This window comes from Quercus suber, unplaced genomic scaffold (assembly GCF_002906115.3).
Source record: "Quercus suber isolate HL8 unplaced genomic scaffold, Cork oak 2.0 scaffold_345, whole genome shotgun sequence".
Lineage (NCBI taxonomy): Eukaryota > Viridiplantae > Streptophyta > Magnoliopsida > Fagales > Fagaceae > Quercus > Quercus suber.
This window is the reverse complement of record NW_027069797.1, coordinates 100,325-120,112: the sequence shown is the minus strand read 5'-3', so window position 1 is coordinate 120,112 and position 19,788 is coordinate 100,325. Positions and strand designations below refer to the sequence as shown.

General features: G+C 32.1%; 2 protein-coding genes across 2 annotated transcripts; both read right to left on the bottom strand.

The window, feature by feature from the left end:
* Positions 1-840: 840 nt before the first annotated feature.
* Positions 841-7,764, bottom strand: LOC112006914 (amidase 1). The gene is given in 10 exon segments (XM_024039228.2): positions 841-1,188; positions 1,347-1,481; positions 2,349-2,517; positions 2,653-2,800; positions 3,173-3,355; positions 3,655-3,780; positions 3,861-3,950; positions 3,953-3,984; positions 7,027-7,179; positions 7,601-7,764. Coding segments are annotated over 10 exon segments (1,299 nt in total). The 5' UTR covers positions 7,711-7,764; the 3' UTR covers positions 841-1,035.
* A 5,792-nt stretch (positions 7,765-13,556) lies between these two features.
* On the bottom strand, positions 13,557-19,370 carry LOC111997556 (amidase 1). Its single transcript, XM_065759872.1, has 9 exons — positions 19,170-19,370; positions 17,529-17,681; positions 17,085-17,213; positions 16,883-17,004; positions 16,404-16,586; positions 15,887-16,034; positions 15,583-15,751; positions 14,790-14,933; positions 13,557-13,674 (listed from the first exon to the last, which is right to left on the bottom strand). The coding sequence occupies exons 1-9, from the start codon at positions 19,277-19,279 to the stop codon at positions 13,639-13,641; spliced, it is 1,194 nt and encodes a 397-aa protein (XP_065615944.1). The 5' UTR covers positions 19,280-19,370; the 3' UTR covers positions 13,557-13,638.
* Between the last annotated feature and the right edge of the window lie 418 nt (positions 19,371-19,788).

Below are 19,788 nucleotides of genomic sequence, written 5' to 3'. Positions count from 1 at the left end.
AAAAGCTTACGATGACCTTGAGTGGCCCTTCATAGAATATACCTTACAATTCTTCCAATTCCCACCACAAACTATTGATCTTATCGTGGCTTCTCTAACCTCTTCCTCCATCTCGGTGTTACGGAATGGTAAAGCTAGCTCTCCCTTCACAACTTTCAGAGTTTGTCGCGATGACCCATTATCACCCTACCTATTTATTCTTGAGCAATGTCTATTACATACTATCATGTTACACACAATGTTGTGTAAATTGCTTGTGTGTTAGGAAAATATTTAGGTCTACCCCTCATCACTTCCAAGAAACTTGGTACCTCATTCATCCCTTTATTAGACTGTATCACCGCTTGAATGGCAACACAGACGCTTATCCATGGCTGGTAGACTAACGCTCATCAAATCAGTTCTTTTGCCATGGCTAAACTACCACATGCAAGCCACCTTAATTCCTGCCAATGTAGTGGACCGCATTGCAACAAGTCCTTACAAATTTTTTTGGGGAGACAGCTTCAAAAACACATACATCTCATCTCCTGGGAAACTATCACCAGATCAAAGCAACAGGGAGAAATCATCCTGGATGTGACTGCTTTATGTATAAGCATGAGTTAGTTTTTAGATACATCAACAGCATACAGAGTTGTCATTACTGGCCGTCTTATTCAGTGGCTCCAATCTTTGTCCATGTTATACTATCTAACCTCCAGCATTAAATTACAAACTGGGTTAAGTAATTGTTCCAAACCTAAATCTATTATCAAAAAGTATATCTAGTGCAAAATTCCTTGATTGTCTCAAACTGAAGATAATCTGGAGAAAGTTCTGGCTATGAAGTTTAATCCATTGAGTTGGAAATAGCACAATATACTGACGATGATCAAGTAGTTATTAGTTACATTTCAGAGTTACTTGGAGAATTAAAATGTTTTGGGATTAAATGGCCTGTGTGGCACAAAAGTGCAAGCAGAAAACCCTATCCCAATTTTATATTTTTGAGTAGGATGTAACACTTACAATAAAACATTAGGGAGAGAGAATTCAGTAACCCTTTTTCTCAGCAATGCCAATCTCTTCTTGGATATTTTTGTACAGAGACTCAACAAGATTAAGCAGGAACCCATCTGAACCATGTTTTGCCAACAAGGAAATTGCCACAGGAAGATTATCATAGAGCCCTAGTGGTATACTCACCTGTAGATATGCAGAAACAAACTTATGTGGTTTTCCAAAGGTTTTAAAACAAACAAGGAAAAAGTAAGAACATGCCTCACAACACACACACACACACACACACACATAGAGAGAGAGAGAGAGAGAGAGAGAGAGAGAGAGAGAGAGAGAGAGAGAACTTGGCAGAATCCGGATACTCCAGCAATTGATAGCAAGCTAAAAGCCTTGGCACGAAAAGCTTCTAATGGAATTGGATCACATTGTAGTTTTGGTGGAGGCCCTGGAACTGTGGGAATTGCCAGGACACCACAATCCTGAAAAATCATCATCCAGAAGAGTAACTCAAGCTAGTGGAAAGTTGAATTCATTTATCAGAGATGATACCACTTTCTTTTGCTGCTATAGGTTGTTTGTGAGAGAAAAAGAAAAGAGATGCAGATATGGTGCTCTATACTTCCTAAAATTTACTCAATTTTGAAATGCAAACATGTCATAACTTTATGCAACTTTCACTATCCTCACCACTTTTCAAAAATTTTAAACTCCAGTAGTACTTGTACTAAAACCGCAATGGAAAACACCATATATATATATATATATTCTTTTTTTTAATTTTTAAAAAGAAATATATGTAATTTGTTTAAAACAATCTGTAATTCTTGAAGAAAATAATTTCACTTTCACTTTGGGATGCATTTCCAAGAAATAGGCCTGATATACCATCTTGTTTTTGTCAATAGCATGAAAACACTTTCCTTTTTTTCTTTTTCAAATTGTGTTTCACACATAAATAAATTGAAGCTAAATAGATTGAACAACTGCAATCACATCACTCCTACTTCTAAAATTTGAATTAGAAAGAATTTGATTGAGATGTGTTTATAAGATAAAAAGAACAAATGTTTGCGTGTAGAGCTTAATTTTTAATGCATACAAATTATCTTTGACTTTTTAGTGCCTCTTTTGCCTTAAGGGTGTTTCTCTTTAGGAAGATGAGGGTGTGTCCTATAGAGGCATACGTGCATGCATACAAGCACATATTGTCATCTCATAGACACATCCACGATCACATATTAAGCTCCAAACTTATTTAAAAAAATAATAATTGTGGGATTATGGGATTTCCATGTAGACAATCCTAGTTTTGTTGAAGCATTCAGCAGCATAGAAAGAGAGAGTACCCCAAGAAGAGCATTAAGAGCAGCACGTAGTTCAGTCTTTACAGAGTGACAGACATCCACATTTTCATCTGTTGTCCTAATGGCTTCCCATACCCTTTCTGATATTCCAGGACCCAAATCAGGTTTCACAGTGCTGACCCATTCACCATGGTTTTTCTTGAATTCATACCTATGCTTTGCAAAATTAGCAAGTTCAGGAGCCAATGTTTATATAAGAACAGTATTTTCATCTAGAAAGATCCACACCAATATCACAGTTATCATTCAAGTTGTTTGAATCAATTGAGATAGTGACAATCAGCACCTTTGAAGCAGCCGCATGACACTTGAAAGGGCTGCCAAAGATGGTATATTGTACTCTTGATCTGCATTTTCCTTAGTCATAAATTGTTTTAAACTCGGAACTTTTTCCTTGACATAGTCCCCAAGGATTGCATGCTTTACAAGATCACCTGCATTATTTGTGAAAAGCATGATGCGATATCTCATTCAGTGAAAAAAAAATACTTGTGCAACCATGGATGTGTTTGGAAACAGAAAAACAATGAAATATTACTCTATGACATAAAATTTATAAAGATCTAAGCTTTCTCTCTTTCTCTTTGTAGCATTTGAGAGGTCTCATTCACCACATGACTAAGGAGACACTCTAGTTAATTGCCATCTTTTTCAGGGTGATACTGCATAAATCCACTATAGACGGTGCTTTTGTAATTAAAATTCTAAGGAAACTAGATTGAATTATTTCAAATCTATATGATGTATGAACTCATCCCACATATAGAACTATACAAACAACAAATTTATATGGTCTATGCACTAACCTCCAAAGAGCTTGCTCACTGATTTAAAAAGTGGTTCAGTAACATGATCACTTGGAATGGCTGAAAGCTGGAAACAATCCTCAGCAATAATTATCTGAGAGGGGTTGACAGGATCCACATCAGGTAATTGCAGTAGTACTCGTCCAACTATGTTCAAAATCACAGGATCCCTAGCAAACCATCCTGGATGAGAAATTGGTGTTAAAAAAAAAGTGTATGTCATTAAAAGGACCAAATAGATAAGGAATCACTAATCACACTATTATACAAAATAGCAGCAATTTTGGTCTTGAGACATTAAGGAAAAAGTCAAAAAACAGAAGTTTCTTGTTGCATCATTGTCTAAACCAATGTACCAATGTCAACAATATCATCACCATATGGCCATACCTTTCAGGTGCAGAGTTGAATTTGTTTCAGATATACACAATTTTAAGTTTAGACATTTCAAATCAAGCCATCGATTAGCTTCAGCTCCTTACCCATGCTATCAAAACTCTGTGCCATAGGAATAACGCCAGTTGTAGGAATGACATCATGTGAAGGCCGAAAGCCAAGAATTCCACAGTATGATGCAGGTACTCTTACACTTCCTCCAGTGTCAGTTCCTATGATAGAAAGCACTTTTTGTTTAAATTTATTGAGGAAAATCCAAGAAACATAAAAATTGTCCATGAAAGAAACTCGCCTAAGGCAAAATCAACAAGCTTTGCGCCTACAGCAACAGCAGATCCACTGGAAGATCCTCCGGGTACCCGATCAGGAGCACATGGATTTCTGGTGTGCCATAATGTATATTTTCTCCATTTATACTGTGAAAAATATGCTGTCCTTCATTGATATGCCCAACAACTATGATGCGAATATAAAAGGGCCTTTTTTTTTTCAAGATGAATAACTAAGTGAGGCCTCAACTATTTAGTAAGCTATTAGAAACTAGGCAGACTGTCTTTTTTCAGTATCATATTTCATGTCATTTTCCATGTGAAAAAATTTGTTTAGACTATATGTTATACATAGAGACATGTTGATAATCTTGAATTGAATTGTTATCAATTCCAAAAAAAAAAAAAAGTTAATAGATTGTAATCAAGTTATTGATATTTTCAATACTAACCTGTATGCCATTTCATCCATGACAGTTTTACCAATACATGTAGCACCTGCCCTTAAGACTGACAAAACGGCTGGCGCTGTCGACGTGGCAGCCGGATGAGTCCTTGCCCAGTCAGGATTTCCAAACCAGTCACATATCCATCCACATCATATCTGTTTCCAAATAAAAAACTTAAAAGACAAATCTAATACACACACAGACACAATCTGCAGACCAAAAAAAAAAAAAAAAACAATTGCTGATATTGTTATCCACACACACAAAATGACATTGATGCAGAAGCTTGCACACACAATTGAAGAATATAGATACACAAACTTCAAACTTCAAAAGAGCATGGCTTAAACCCAATAGTTAAAATTCATAAAAGACTATCTCACTCTGAATAATACTGCACATGATTTTCACGCACCAACACACTTCAAAATAAATAAAAATTGGAGAAAACCCAGTAGTTAAAAGCAAAAGAAAACAAGTACGAAAGCTTTGAATTTTTGGAGGACAAAGATGATTGATAAATAGTATAACTGAAAACTAATAAAAGTGAAAGAGTGTATGTTAGGACTGACATGTCTTTAACAGCAAAGGTGAGTGAATTCAAAGGAAGCTCATGGGCTGATGGGCTTGGTTGTAGAACGAACTTCTCCATGAATGCACCATAGTCTGAATCTTTTGCCATGTCTGAGCTCTCTGTCTCTCTGTCTCTCTCTCTCTCTGTCTCACATCTTTTTAAAGTGGAAAATGTTGCCAAGTAATTATAATAGAATAGAATTTTTTATTTTAACTTAAAATATAAAATTAAAAGGGTAAAATATAGTAAACATTGTGAGGGTTGGACTAATGTAGTCCAAAACTGATTGATTTAGTTTTGAAATTATGTTTGGATATCGTTTATTTGCCTAAAAACTAAAAATTTATTATTAAAAATATTACAACAAAATAATTTTTAAAATAAAAACACTGTAGAAAACTTTTTTTTTTTTTTGGGACCGGAAAAAGATAAAATAGGTATATTTAAATGAACAAAAGTACAAAAGGTGTAGGCTAACTGTATGGCTCAGGACATTATAGCAAATTTTAATAGTGCGTTTTTCACAAGTTGTGGCTCCGTGAACAGTAGTGTAGCATTGTAGCAAGTTTGGATTATATTATTTTAATGAGTTGAATAGGAAAATAAAAGTTGGGATATTAGATGTTTTGTAAAATAGTATAGTAAAATGATAAAGTAGTTTTTGAAATGGTAAAATGAAATTTTTTGTAGAATTGGATGTGAATGTTCTTAGTTCCTCAAATGTTACTCATTTTCTCTTCTTTCTCATAATGATTAGAGATCAAATTGGTCAATTTTAAAAAGTCTTAAACTTGAGTGACATTAACTCAAATACTAAAGATGTTAACTGTATTTTACTATAATTAAGAAGTTTGTTAAACTAAATCTACCCCATTTCAAATCTTCTTCATTTAGTTATTTCCTTGTCAGTTTGGATTTTACAAATATAATAGTGTACAGTCTACAATACATACATGATACAACAGTTACACTAAAGAACATTGGTATGGGTCATTTTAATACATTAATAATTAGGGTTGGGGTGAATTGAACTCTAAATATTTTAGTTGAAAATACAAAAAAGTATAAGCATGCTTTCGTAATTCATAATTTGATTGGCGACTATTTCGAAAAACGTGTGGTAAGAAAAAGTTGAAAGATCTTACCCTTTGGAAAAACACACGTTTTATAGTGTACTAGTTGCATATCTGCGCTTTGCGCATGATAATTTTTTTAGGATAGTATTATTAAATATTTTATTAATACTATAATTTTATTTATTAACAACTGGTTTTTCATTAGTTTTTAAGTTAATAAAAGCCTTAAATATACCTTTTTCTACCTTTATACACACACACACACACACACACACACATATATAGTGAATCTTTACACATACCTTTAAGAAAATTCTATATATTCCACTTTTTTGGATGTGTAAAATTATAGACTACTACTCCATAATAATAGTGGCTAATTAATTTTATAAATCTCATTTGTAACGCTTTCTTACCATTATCATATATTTACTAATGGATGATTTGCATAACAAAGACGATAAATGAGAGGTAGCATTGTTCATTAGATTTTTGAAAGTAATAGTGGATGAAAATTATATATATATATATATATATTATAAATAAGGTTAAATGAAATGTCAAAAAATGGATTTTTAAATTTTCTAACTTTATTTCTTATGTAATTTCTACTACTATCAGAGAACGTCTCTTTTTTAGTTATGATTAATATGGTTTCCATCGTTAGAGTTTAATTAGTTTTAAATTTAAATTTAGTACTATGATTGTATTTAATTGTTGATTGTTGATTTAATTTTTTAAGTGAATTTAACAGTTTATGTTACTACATTGTAAAGTTTTTAATATTCTCTACACGGTAATCTCTATTTTATTTTTTACTTCTCCTTACAACCTCTTTGTTTTCCAATCTACGATTACTAATTGATGTTTGTTTGTTTTTTTCTTTATCTACTCTTTATTACTTTGTATTGGTTTTTTTCTATACCATCTCTCTCTCTCTCTCTTGGCAACCTATTGTTTTCCAAAATTTGATGATGATTCTATGACATTAAATATGCATTATTAGTTTTTTTTTTTTTTTTTTTTTTAAAAAAAAAAAAAAAAAAAGTTAATAGATGGTAATCAAGTTATTGATATTTTCAATACTAACCTGTATGCCATTTCATCCATGACAGTTTTACCAATACATGTAGCACCTGCCCTTAAGACTGACAAAACGGCTGGCGCTGTCGACGTGGCAGCCGGATGAGTCCTTGCCCAGTCAGGATTTCCAAACCCAGTCACATATCCATCCACATCATATCTGTTTCCAAATAAAAAACTTAAAAGACAAATCTAATACACACACAGACACAATCTGCAGACCGAAAAAAAAAAAAAAACAATTGCTGATATTGTTATCAACACACACAAAATGACATTATTGCAGAAGCTTGCACACACAATTGAAGAATATAGATACACAAACTTCAAACTTCAAACTTCAAAAGAGCATGGCTTAAACCCAATAGTTAAAATTCATAAAAGACTATCTCACTCTGAATATTACTGCACATGATTTTCACGCACCAACACACTTCAAAATAAAAAAATTGGAGAAAACCCAGAAGTTAAAAGCAAAAGAAAACGAGTACGAAAGCTTTGAATTTTTGAAGGACAAAGATGATTGATAAATAGTATAACTGAAAACTAATAAAAGTGAAAGAGTGTATATTAGGACTGACATGTCTTTAACAGCAAAGGTGAGTGAATTCAATGGAAGCTCATGGGCTGATGGGCTTGGTTGTAGAACGAACTTCTCCATGAATGCACCATAGTCTGAATCTTTTGCCATGTCTGAGCTCTCCGTCTCTGTCTCTGTCTCTCTCTCTCTCTCTCTCACATCTTTTTAAAGTGGAAAATGTTGCCAAGTAATTATAATAGAATAGAATTTTTTATTTTAACTTAAAATATAAAATTAAAAGGGTAAAATATAGCAAACATTGTGAGGTTTGGACTAATGTAGTCCAAAACTGATTGATTTAGTTCCTAAATTCTATTTAGATATTGCTTATTTTTTTGAAAATTAAAAATTTATTATTAAAAATACTGTAACAAAATAATTTTTAAAATAAAAATACTGTAACAAACTTTTTTTTTTGGAATTGAAAAAAGGTAGAATAGGTATATTTAAATAAACAAAAGTACAAAAGGTTTAGGCTAACTATATGGCTTAGGACACTATAGCAAATTTTAATAGTGTGTTATTCACCGTAAACATTACTATGGGGCCACTAAAAAACGCAAATGCAGACTTGGGAGAGAAATGCTCTATCCAAATAGATACTTAGAGTATTAGTATTGGGTCTCTCGTATGTCATATGTAGGTGAAATTTAGCAATTAATCCCCCAAAACTCACATTACCCGGTCTTGTTATTGAAATTTTTTTTTACAATTGTGCTACAACGCCATCCTAAATGTAGGATGGCACTGTAGCAAAAATTGTATAATGTTTATTATATTTTATTAGGTAGGATGCCACTGTAGCATTGTAGCAAGCTTGGATTATATTATTTTAATGAGTTGAATAGGAAAATAAAAATTAAGATGTTGAGTGTATTGTAAAATAGTATGGTATAAATGATGAAGTAGTTTTTAAGATAACAAAATGAAATTTTTTGTAGAAATCGGATGTGAATGCTCTTAGTCACTCAAACGTTACTCATTTTCTCTTCTTTCTCACAGTGATTAGAGATCAAATTTGTCAATTTTAAAAAGTCTTAAACTTGACTGGCATTAACTAAAATACCAAAGATGTTAACTGTATTTTACTATAATTAAAAAGTTTGTTAAACTAAAATCTACCCCATTTCAAATCTTCTTCATTTAGTTATTTCCTTGTCAGATTGGATTTTACAAATATAATAGTGTAGAGTCTCCAATACATACATGATACAACAATTACACTTAAAAACATTGGTAAGGGTCATTTTAATACGTTAATAATTAGGGTTGGGGTGAATTGAACTCTAAATATTTTAATTGAAAATACAAAAAAGTATAAGCATGCCTACGTAATTCATAATTTGATTGGCGACTATTTCGAAAAAATGTGTGGTAAGAAAAAGTTGAAAGATCTTACTCTTCGGAAAAACACACGTTTTTAAGTGTATTTGGACATTGTTTATTTGCACACAGTATGTGCAATAGAGACTGCCCTTACTGCCCTTTCGCTATTTCAGGCTGTAAACAATACCTTGGCATTTCAAAATGAAAAGAATGAGAGGGCAAAGATTGAGATGTGAACAAGGATTTTTTAGAGCAACCACATCCACAGTTTCAGATGTTTCAATCATGCAGGGGTATCCTCCATCTATGATAAGGTGGCCACACAAAAAAAAAATATAAATAAAACAAGGAGAAAACACTCATCGAATTCGGGTATGACAACACAGACTCTTATCCATGGATGGTAAGACAAAACACTCATCAAATCAGTTCTTTCGCCAATGCAAAACTACCACATGGAAACCACTTAATTCCTGCCAATGTAATGGACCGCATTGCAACAAGCCCTTAGAAATTATTTTTGGGGAGACACTGAGCATCAAAAACACATACATCTCATCTCCTGGGAAACTATCACCAGATCAAAGCAACAGGGAGGAATCATCCTGGATGTGACTGCTTTATGTTTACATAAACATGAGTTCGTTTTTAGATACATCAACAGCATACAAAGTTGTCAATACTAGCCATCTTATTCAATGCCTCCAATCTTTGTCCAAGTTATACCATCTAATCTCCAGTATTAAATTATAAACTGTGATAAGTAATTGTTTTAAACCTAAATATATTATAGAAAGGTATATCTAGCGCAAAATTCCTTGATTGTCTCAAACTGAAGATAAAACTGGAGAGACGTCCGGCTATGAAGTATAATCCATTGAGTTGGAAATAGCACAATATATTGACGATGATCAAGTAGTAATTAGTTACAATTCAGAGTCACTTGGAGAATTAAAGTGTTTTGGGATTAAATGGCCTTGTGGCACCAAAGTGATGGAAAACACATGTTTTATCGCATACAAAACATACGCAGCGGAAAATTAACAGATCTACTTCATTCGCAATTAATAACACGTACTATGTAAATTTTAGAATATAAAAATAAGAAAATATACCTTGATGCGGTGAAATTCAAAACCAAAGATCAGATATTCTTGAGAACACTTTTAATCTTCACTCTAATTCCACTTATACACAAGAAGTGTAGTCTCTCAATTAATTTCTATGAATGTGTTCAAGGAAGAATTAGAGAGTGTCCAACACTCACATACAAATCATTTCATTCTCTTACAAAATTCTGTATGTTTCTCTCTTTGTAACTAATTATCTAATTGGGCTAGTCTTTTGGGCCTTTCCAATTGGGCTAGCCTTTTGGGCCTTTCCAATTGGGCTTTAATATGTGGCTTGAAGTGGGATCAAAGGGAACAAATAAGACTCCAGTTCCAATGGGCCTTTGGCTTTTCTGTCAACTTTTGACAAGTTTAAAGTTACTATTAATTATATTTAATACCACTATATAAATATAATTGCATTCTAGGCATTATTAATAAATTATATCCCAAGACTTTATTGTACATACAAACTCTTCATTAAATATTCGTAGTAATATAAAGTCATTAATATAGACTGCCACTTTGTAGATTACTATATTTTAATCTTTGAGTACCTGGTTTAATCCTTTAAGTTATTCATCATATATTTATGAAATCCAATTTCATAAATATATACTTTAGTAACTTCTTACTAAAGTAGTTAGGCCTAACATTCTGAATAACCAAACCTATTAAACTTATCTCAAGGGAATATTTTATATCTTCGTTAAGAGACCATGAATTCTATTTTGAGAATATATGTTCCATCAACACAAATGTGGTTGTTCAACATATTGAGGTTTTGATCATGACTTTAAATCTCACTCCTAATATATCAAAATCAAAGCAACCTAGACTTTATGACTAGGTTCATTATTCTCTAAGGATTAAGAGTTCATGTAAATAGAAGTCGTGAGATTTATTATTCACTAGTCGCAGACCCGCGCATTGCGCGAGATAATTTTTTTTTAAAATGATCTTATTAAATATATTTGAGGTAATAAGTAATAACACTCTCCCATTCATATTAATAACAGAATATTTTATATTTATTTAAGAATCTATTTATAAATGTTTAACCATGGTTAGTAAAGACACTTCTCATAACTTTAGAATTAAAATACAAATTTATAAAATACCAAAACATTTGAAATGACAAATCTCTCCATAACTCATTGGGAAAAGAAAAGGGGGGAAGAAAAAAGCAAAAGACACTACTTAATATTTTGAAATACGCTTTAATTTAAAATTTTAAAATAAGAGAATTTAATTTTAAAATTAAGGATAATTTTGGAACCTACCTTAAGCACAATCAAATTAGTACACAATAATTTAATATTAATTTCACAAAGTTTGATCAAACAAATGTAAATGATGAAAATATTTTTTCCTTTCAAGTTTGGGGTAGAGTGTCATTTCCTCAAACCTCAAGGAATGGGAATGTAATTACCCCTATATTATTATTATTGTTGTTGTTGTCGTTGTTGTTAATAATTGATTTTTCATTTTCTTTTAAGTTAATAAAAACCTTACATATACCTTTTTATTTATTTATAGAATATACATTTTTTTTAACCTTTACATATCTTTCTTTTAATGTGAATCTTTACATATACCTTAAGTAAACTTTATATATTCCACTTCTTTATATGTGTAAAATCATAGACTACTACTTCATAATGATAGTAGCTAATTAGTTTTATCACTTTTTTTTTTCATAATTTCATTTATAACGTTTTTTACTATTATTATATATTTACTGGCTAATGATTTTCATAACAGATGTGTCAAATGAGATGTAGCATCGTTTAATTTATTAGATTTTTAAATGTAATTGTGTATGAAGATTATATATATATATATATATATAAACACACACACACACACACACACACACACACACACACACATATATATAAAGTTAAATGAAATGTCAAAAAAAGGATTTCAAAATTTTCTAACTTTATTTCTTATGTAATTTCTATTATTACATGAGAAAATCTCCTTTTATTTATGAATTAGAGTTTGATTAGTTTTAAGTTTAAATATATTGCTATGATTGTGTTTTATTATTGATTCAATTTTTTAAGTGAATGTAACAATTGATTTTATTGCACTATAAAGTTTTTAATGTTCTCCATATTGGTCATATTTATCTTTTATTTTTACTTCTCCTTACAACCTCTTTGTTTTCCAATTAATAGTTACTAATTGACATTTTTTTTTCTTTACCATCTCTCTCTCTCTCCATAAGCAACCTACTGATTTCCAAAATTTAATGATGATTTTATTGCATTAAATATGCATTGCAGTTTTTTTTTTCTTTTTTTTTTTTCATTTAATTTTGCTACCCTTAAGTTAGTATATCCATAACTATTCTTTATATTATATTTGGTTTGATATCCTTATTATTATTATTATTATTTTCATTTAGGGTTTCCCAATTGGCATTTGTTTTGTATTATATTTTTCCTTTGATATATTGAGTTTGAGAATGAGTCTATCCCTAATATTACTCCACTTTATGATGACACTTTTATTTATTGAATTTAAGTAAAATTTTTAATTTTTAATTTTTTTAAATAAAAAGGAGAGAAAAATATAAATAATTTAATGATATGGAAGACATGGGGAGATGAATAGTGATATTAAGGTAGTGGGGAGATGAAAAGATAAAGATAAGGAAAAAGCTTGGACAAAGAGTAAATGTTAAAAAAAAAAAAAAGTACAATTTTTTAAGGATAATTTTATTGATTTGAATTTAAATAAAACATTCCATGTTTAATTATTAAAGAGAGAGAGAGAGAGAGAGAGAGAGAGAGAGAGAGAGAGAGAGAGAATATAAATAATTTAGTGATGTGAAAGATGTGATTGAATTTAAATGTTGAATAACATAAGATGAGAAGAAACAAAAAAGTAAAAATAAAATATATATAACAATAAATACCAATAAAGAGAACAATTGCACATAAATTTTTTTTGTTTTTTCTCGTAACTCTAATTAAAATTGATGGTTTTTTTTTTTTAATATGTGTTTTTGTATTGTGTTTTTTTAATTTCCCATCAAAAAGTCTTTTCTTTCCCTTTTATAATTTTGATTGAATTTTGGTTTGGATTAATACTTAGTTGTTTTTGGAAATAGGAATTTGAATATGCCTACCAGTTTGTTGACTAATAAATTATTATAGAATCTATTTTTATTTCTTTAGTTTTATTTTAATTTTGGTTAAGTTAACATTGTAATTTTGTGACGATTTTTTATTATTATGATAATGTCCTTATTCCTTAAGAGATGAGTTGTATATTAAACAAATGTAACACACTACAACAAAGTTAGAAGAATAAAATTCACCTTAAAAAATATTAATGAAATACACAAAAAAAAAAAAAAATTAAAATGATATATTTGTAGAGATAAAAAGATTTTAAAAAATAAGTGTAAAAATGGGACTAATTCTAATTCTAGGAAACATATATAGAGAAATAGAAATAAGGATGCTAATTAAAGAACATTGGCAATACCATCAATCCTGTTTGAAGCTTAATCATAGCTCCACTAATTTGTTGACTTTCAGCTTTTGGCTGGTATATATTTAGGCGATCTTCAATGCCGTAAAATTCCTTATTGTCTGGTATTACTTGAATTCTGGCAAACTACCTGATTAAATTAAGTGAGAAAATGAGCATAATGATTCTAGTATAGAAAAAAGAAAAAGAAATAAGAAATAAAGAATTCCTAAAGATTAGTAATTTGGCATAAATAGAAGAATGTATAAAAAAAATTCATCAAAACATTGAGAGAGAAAGAGAGAGAGAACCTTTTTTTGAATTCCGGCAAACTACCCAAATAAATTAAGTGAGAAAAATAAGAGAAAGGATTCCCAAAGATTAGTAATTTGGCATAAATAGAAGAATTTATAAAAAATTCATCAAAAAATTGAGAGCGAGAGAGCAAGAGAGAGAACCTTTTTTCTGTGAGAGAAAACCATGCATAGAATGGAATAGATAGTTACAAATTTATAGTAAGAGAGTGTAAATAAGAAGAGAGAAAATAAAGGAAGGTGTAGAGAAAGAAGAAGAATAATATTTATGTAGAAGGTAGTGGAGAGATGAAAAGAAGAAGAATAATATTTATGTAGAGGGTAGTGGGGAGATGAAAAGGTAAGGGTGGAAAAAGGTTGAAAAAGTGTAAATATTAAAATAAAATAAAAAATAAATATTAAAAACAATTATAGGAAATTGAAAAGAAAATGATAATGAGGTAGACGCTGATGTGGCTAAATTGGAGCATAGCAATAATATATGCTACGCTTCAGCTTTTAGATATATATAGATTTGACAGTCGTTAGAAGAATAATAAATCTTAAAACATATCAACTAGAAGTCTTCGCTTTCATGATCAAGACAAATCATCTTAGTTGATATGTTATAGTCTTCGTAGATGAAATGCCCAATTTCATCACCGACTACAAACTAAAATTCTGAATTTACAAAGAACTTGTGACTAAATTACATAAATCACATACTATGCATCTCATGGATTATATGATAATGTCAAAATATTCAAGTTATCATTATTTTAGATAATAATAAAACAACTTTATTAATCACAACATTAAGTCATACATAATATCATATATAGAATCATACAATAGAATTTAAGGGCATTAATCCTAACACAAAGTGCAAGCAGAAAGCCCTATCCCAATTTATTATCTTTGAGTAGGATCTAACACTTACATTAAAACATTAGGGAGAGAGATTTCAGTAAACCTTTTTCTCAGCGATGCCAACCTCTTCTTGGATATTTTTGTATAGAGACTCAACAAGATTAAGCAGGATCCCATCTGAGCCATGCTTCGCCAACAAGGAAATTGCCACAGGAAGATTATCATACAGCCCTAGTGGCATGCTCACCTGTAGATATGCAGAAAAAAAATTATGTGCTTTTTCAAAGGTCTTAAAACAAACAAGGAAAAAGTAGGAATGTCATGCCTCACAACACACAGAGAGAGAGAGAGAGAGAGAGAGAGAGAGAGAGAGAGATAAGAAAATAATTTCACTTTCACTTTGGGATGCATTTCCAAGAAATAGGCCTGATATTCCATCTTGTTTGTGTCAATAACATGAAAACACTTTCCTTTTTCTTTTTCAAATTGTGTTTCACACATAAATAAATTGAAGCTAAATAGACTGAACAACTGCAATCACATCACTCCTAGTTCTAAAATTTGAATTAGAGAGAATTTGATTGAGATGTGTTTATAAGATAAAAAGATTAAAAGAACAAATGTCTAAGTGTAGAAATTAATTTTTAATGCATACAAATTATCTTTTACTTTTTAGTGCCTCTTTTGCCTCAAGGGTGTTTCTCTTTATGGAAGATGAGGGTGTGTCCTATAGAGGCATACAAGCGCATATTGTCGTCTCATAGACACATCCACGATCACATATTCAGCACCAAACTTTTTTTTTTTTTTTTAAATAATTGTGGGATTATGGGATTTCCATATAGACGATCCTAGCTTTGTTTAAACATTCAGCAGCATAGGAAAAGAGAGATTACCCCAAGAAGAGCATTAAGAGCAGCATGTAGTTCAGTCCTTACAGAGTGACACACATCCACATTTTCATCTGTTGTCCTAACGGCTTTCCATATCGTTTCTGATATTCCAGGACCCAAATCAGGTTTGACAGTACTGACCCATTCACCATGGTTTTTCTTGAATTCATACCTAAGCTTTGCAAAATTAGTAAGTTCAGGAGCCAATGTTTATATAAGAACAGTATTTTCATCTAGAAAGATAAACACCAATATTACAGTTATCATTCAAGTCGTTTGAATCAATTAAGATAGTGAAAATCAGCACCTTTGAAGCAGCTGCCTGGCACTTGAAAGGGCTACCAAAGATGGTATATTGTTCTCTTGATCTGCAGTTTCCTCAGTCATAAATTGTTTTAAACTTGGAACTTTTTCCTTGACATAGTCCCCAAGGATTGCATGCTTTACAAGATCACCTGCATTATTTGTGAAAAGCATGATGCGACATCTCATTCAGTGAAAAAAATACTTGTGTAAACATGGATGTGTTTGGAAACAGAAAAACAATGAAAAAATACTGTATGGCATAAAATTGATAAAGATCTAAGCTTTCTCTCTTTCTCTTTGTAGCATTTGAGAGGTCTCATTCGCCACATGATTAAGGAGACACTCTAGTAAATTATCATCATTTTTAGGGTGATACTGCATAAATCCACTCTAGACAGGGCTTTTGTAATTAAAATTCTAACGAAACAAGATTGAATTATTTCAAATCTATATGATGTGTGAACTCGTCCCACATACAGAATTATACAACCAACAATTTATATGGTCAATGCACTAACCTCCAAAGAGCTTGTTCACTGATTTTAAAAGCGGTTCAGTAAGACGATCACTTGGAATGGCTGAAAGCTGGAAACAATCTTCAGCAATAATTATCTGGGAGGGGTTGACAGGATCCACATCAGGTAATTGCATTAGTACTCGTCCAACTCTGTTCAAAATCACAGGATCCCTAGCAAACCATCCTGGATGAGAAATTGGTGTTAGAAAAAAATGTATGCCATTAAAAGGACCTTATAGATGAGGAATCACTAATCACACTATCAAACAAAATAGCAGCAATTTTGGTCATTAGATATTGAGGAAAAACTCAAAAAACAGAAGTTTCTTGTTGCATCATTGTCTAAACCAATGTACCAATGTCAACAATATCATCACCATATGGCCGTACCTTTCAGGTGCAGAGTTGAATTTGTTTTAGATATACACAATATTAAGTTTAGAAATTTCAAATCAAGCCATCAAATGGTCAGTTCCTTACCCATGCTATCAAAACTCTGTGCCATAGGAATAACTCCAGTTGTAGAAACGACATCATGTGAAGGCCGAAAGCCAAGAATTCCACAGTATGATGCAGGTACTCTTACACTTCCTCCAGTGTCACTTCCTATGATAGAAAGAACTTTTTGTTTAAATTTGTTGAGGAAAATCCAAGAAACGTAAAAATTGTCCACGTAAGAAACTCGCCTAAGGCAAAATCAACAAGCTTTGCGGCTACAGCAACAGCTGATCCACTGGAAGATCCTCCAGGTATCCGATCAGGCGCACATGGATTTCTAGGTGTGCCATAATGTATATTTTCTCCTGCTATACTGTGAAAAATATGCGGTCCCTTCATTGATATTGCCAACAACTATGATATAAATATTAAAGGGCCCTTTTTTTTTCAATATGAATAACTAAGTGAGGCCTCAACTATTTAGTAAGCAATTAGAAACTAGGCAGACATGTATTTTTTCAGTATCATATTTCATGCCATTTTCCATGTGAAAAAATTTGTTTACACTATATGTTATACATAGAGACATGTTGATAATCTTGAATTGGATTGTTATCAATTCCCAAAAAAAAAAAAAAAAAAAAGGTTAATTGATGGTAATCAAGTTAATGATATTTTCAATACTAACCTGTATGCCATTTCATCCATGATAGTTTTACCAATACATGTAGCACCTGCCCTTAAGACTGACAAAACGGCTGGGGCTGTCGACGTGGCAGCCGGATGAGTCCTTGCCCAGTCAGGATTTCCAAACCCAGTCACATATCCATCCACATCATATCTGTTTCCAAATAAAAAACTTAAAATACAAATCTAATACACACACACAAAATCTGCAGACCAAAAAAAATAAACCAATTGCTGATATGGTTATCCACACACAAAAAACACACAAAATCACAAACAATAGATGACATTGATGCAGAAGCTTGCACACACAATTGAAGAATATAGATACACAAACTTCAAAATAGCATGGCTTAAACCCAGTAGCATCCTCATCAGGCATGGTAAATGTGCCAAATGCCAAATATTTGGCACATTTACCACACCAAACACAAAAATAAGGCTTTATCAGGTGTTCCAAATTCTAAAAATTATACCACATTGCTACAGTACCGTCTCAAATATGAGACGGTACGGACAGATGTGGCGAAATTTTTTTTATTGTTTTTTATTCACTTTTCTGTCTCCTCTCTCTTCATTCTCTTCATTTTTTTCTTTTCTCCTCTCTCACCGGTTCCTCTCTTCTCCCTGTATTATCTCTGTGCTCACTGCGCCGATCTCTCCGATCGTCATCGCCGTTCACTGTAATGGCTACCACGAGCCATCGTCATCGCCGGTCACTGTAATGGCTACCACGAGCCATCTTCATCGCCGATCTCGTCGATCTCTCTCTCTCTCTTTTTTGATGGTTGGTTGTTTTGATTGTTGGTGGTTGGCTGATTTTGGTTGATGGTGGTAGGTTAATCGGGTTGTGGGTGTGAGATGTGGGATGGGTATGAGATTTGGGTATGAGTTTCATGGGTTGTGGGTTATGGCGGTGGGTGGGTTCGGGTACGAGATTTGGGTATGAGTTTCATCTGTTTTTGTCTTTGTTTTTCTGTTTTGGTGATTGTGATTTGGTGGTGGATCCGGCGGCGGTTGTGGGTTGAATTTGGTGGTTGTGGGGTTTTTTTTTTTTTTTCCTGGTGATTGTGGCTGCAGCAACTTTTCTGGTTTTTCCTGGTGATTGTGGCCGTAACAGTGGCCAAATTTTCTGGTTTTTCTGGTGATTGTGGCCGCAGCAATTTTTCTGGTTGATGTTGTTGTTGCAGAGGTGGTTGAAGATGACGATGATGATGTGAGTTTGTGCCGTTTGAATGATAGGGAGAAACCGTTTGAAGTTTTTTTTTTAATGGTATTTTAATGTGATGGATATATTATTTTAATCTATTGTATTGAAAAATAGAACATTTGATAAATGAGATGTTGTAAAATGGTGTTGTAAAATAGTAAAGTAGGCTTTTGATGTGTCAAAATGACATTTTTTATGTAACGGCTGATGAGAATACTCTTAAGATTCATAAAAGGCTATCTCACTCTGAATTTTACTGTGCATGATTTATCACGCACCAACACACTTCAAAATAAAAAATTGGATAAAGCCCAGTAGTTAAAAGCAAAAGAAAGCAAGTACGAAAACTTTGAATTTTTGGAGGACAAAGATGAGTGATAGATAGTATAACTGAAAACTAATAAAAGTGAAAGAGTGTATATTAGGACTGACAAGTCTTTAACGGCAAAGGTGAGTCCACTCAAAGGAAGCTCATGGGCTGATGGGCTTGGTTGTAGAACGAACTTCTCCATGAACGCACCATAGTCTGAATCTTTTGCCATGTCTGAGCTGTCTCTCTCTCTCTCTCTCTCTCTCTCTCTCTCTCTCTCTCTCACGTCTTTTTAAAGTGGAAAATGTGTTAACAGCACTAGGCCCTAGCAATAGCGGTACTAAAAAAACAAAAAATATCTTTAGCTTCACCACACCGCTAAAAATATCTTTAGCATCATTGCATATAAAAAAAAGAGTTAGAATATTTACAGTAGTGTAGGTAAAATTTTAACTATTTAACTACATAAAAAATTACTTTATCTATTTTATCTACACATATGCTACAGTAGTGGATTTATTTTAACTTTCAATATAATAAAATAATATAAACAGCATAATAAAATAATATAACCGCTACAATAAAATAATATATCTCATTCCAAAAAAAAATATACACTGAGCCGGTCACAACCACTCTACCATCAGCCATAGGCACAGCCACCACCACAGCCACAACCACAACCACCACCACCACCACTCCACAGCAGCAAAAAAAAAAAAAAAAAAAAAAAAACCAAAA

Coding starts and splice junctions, on each gene's coding strand:
- LOC111997556 (XM_065759872.1), bottom strand. CDS start 19,279: ATGGCAAAAGATTCAGACTATGGTGCGTTCATGGAGAAGTTCGTTCTA. Junction 17,682..19,169: donor ACCTTTGCCGTTAAAGACTT/GTCAGTCCTAAT, acceptor ATTTGGAAACAG/ATATGATGTGGATGGATATG. Junction 17,005..17,084: donor GTTGATTTTGCCTTAGGCGA/GTTTCTTACGTG, acceptor TATCATAGGAAG/TGACACTGGAGGAAGTGTAA.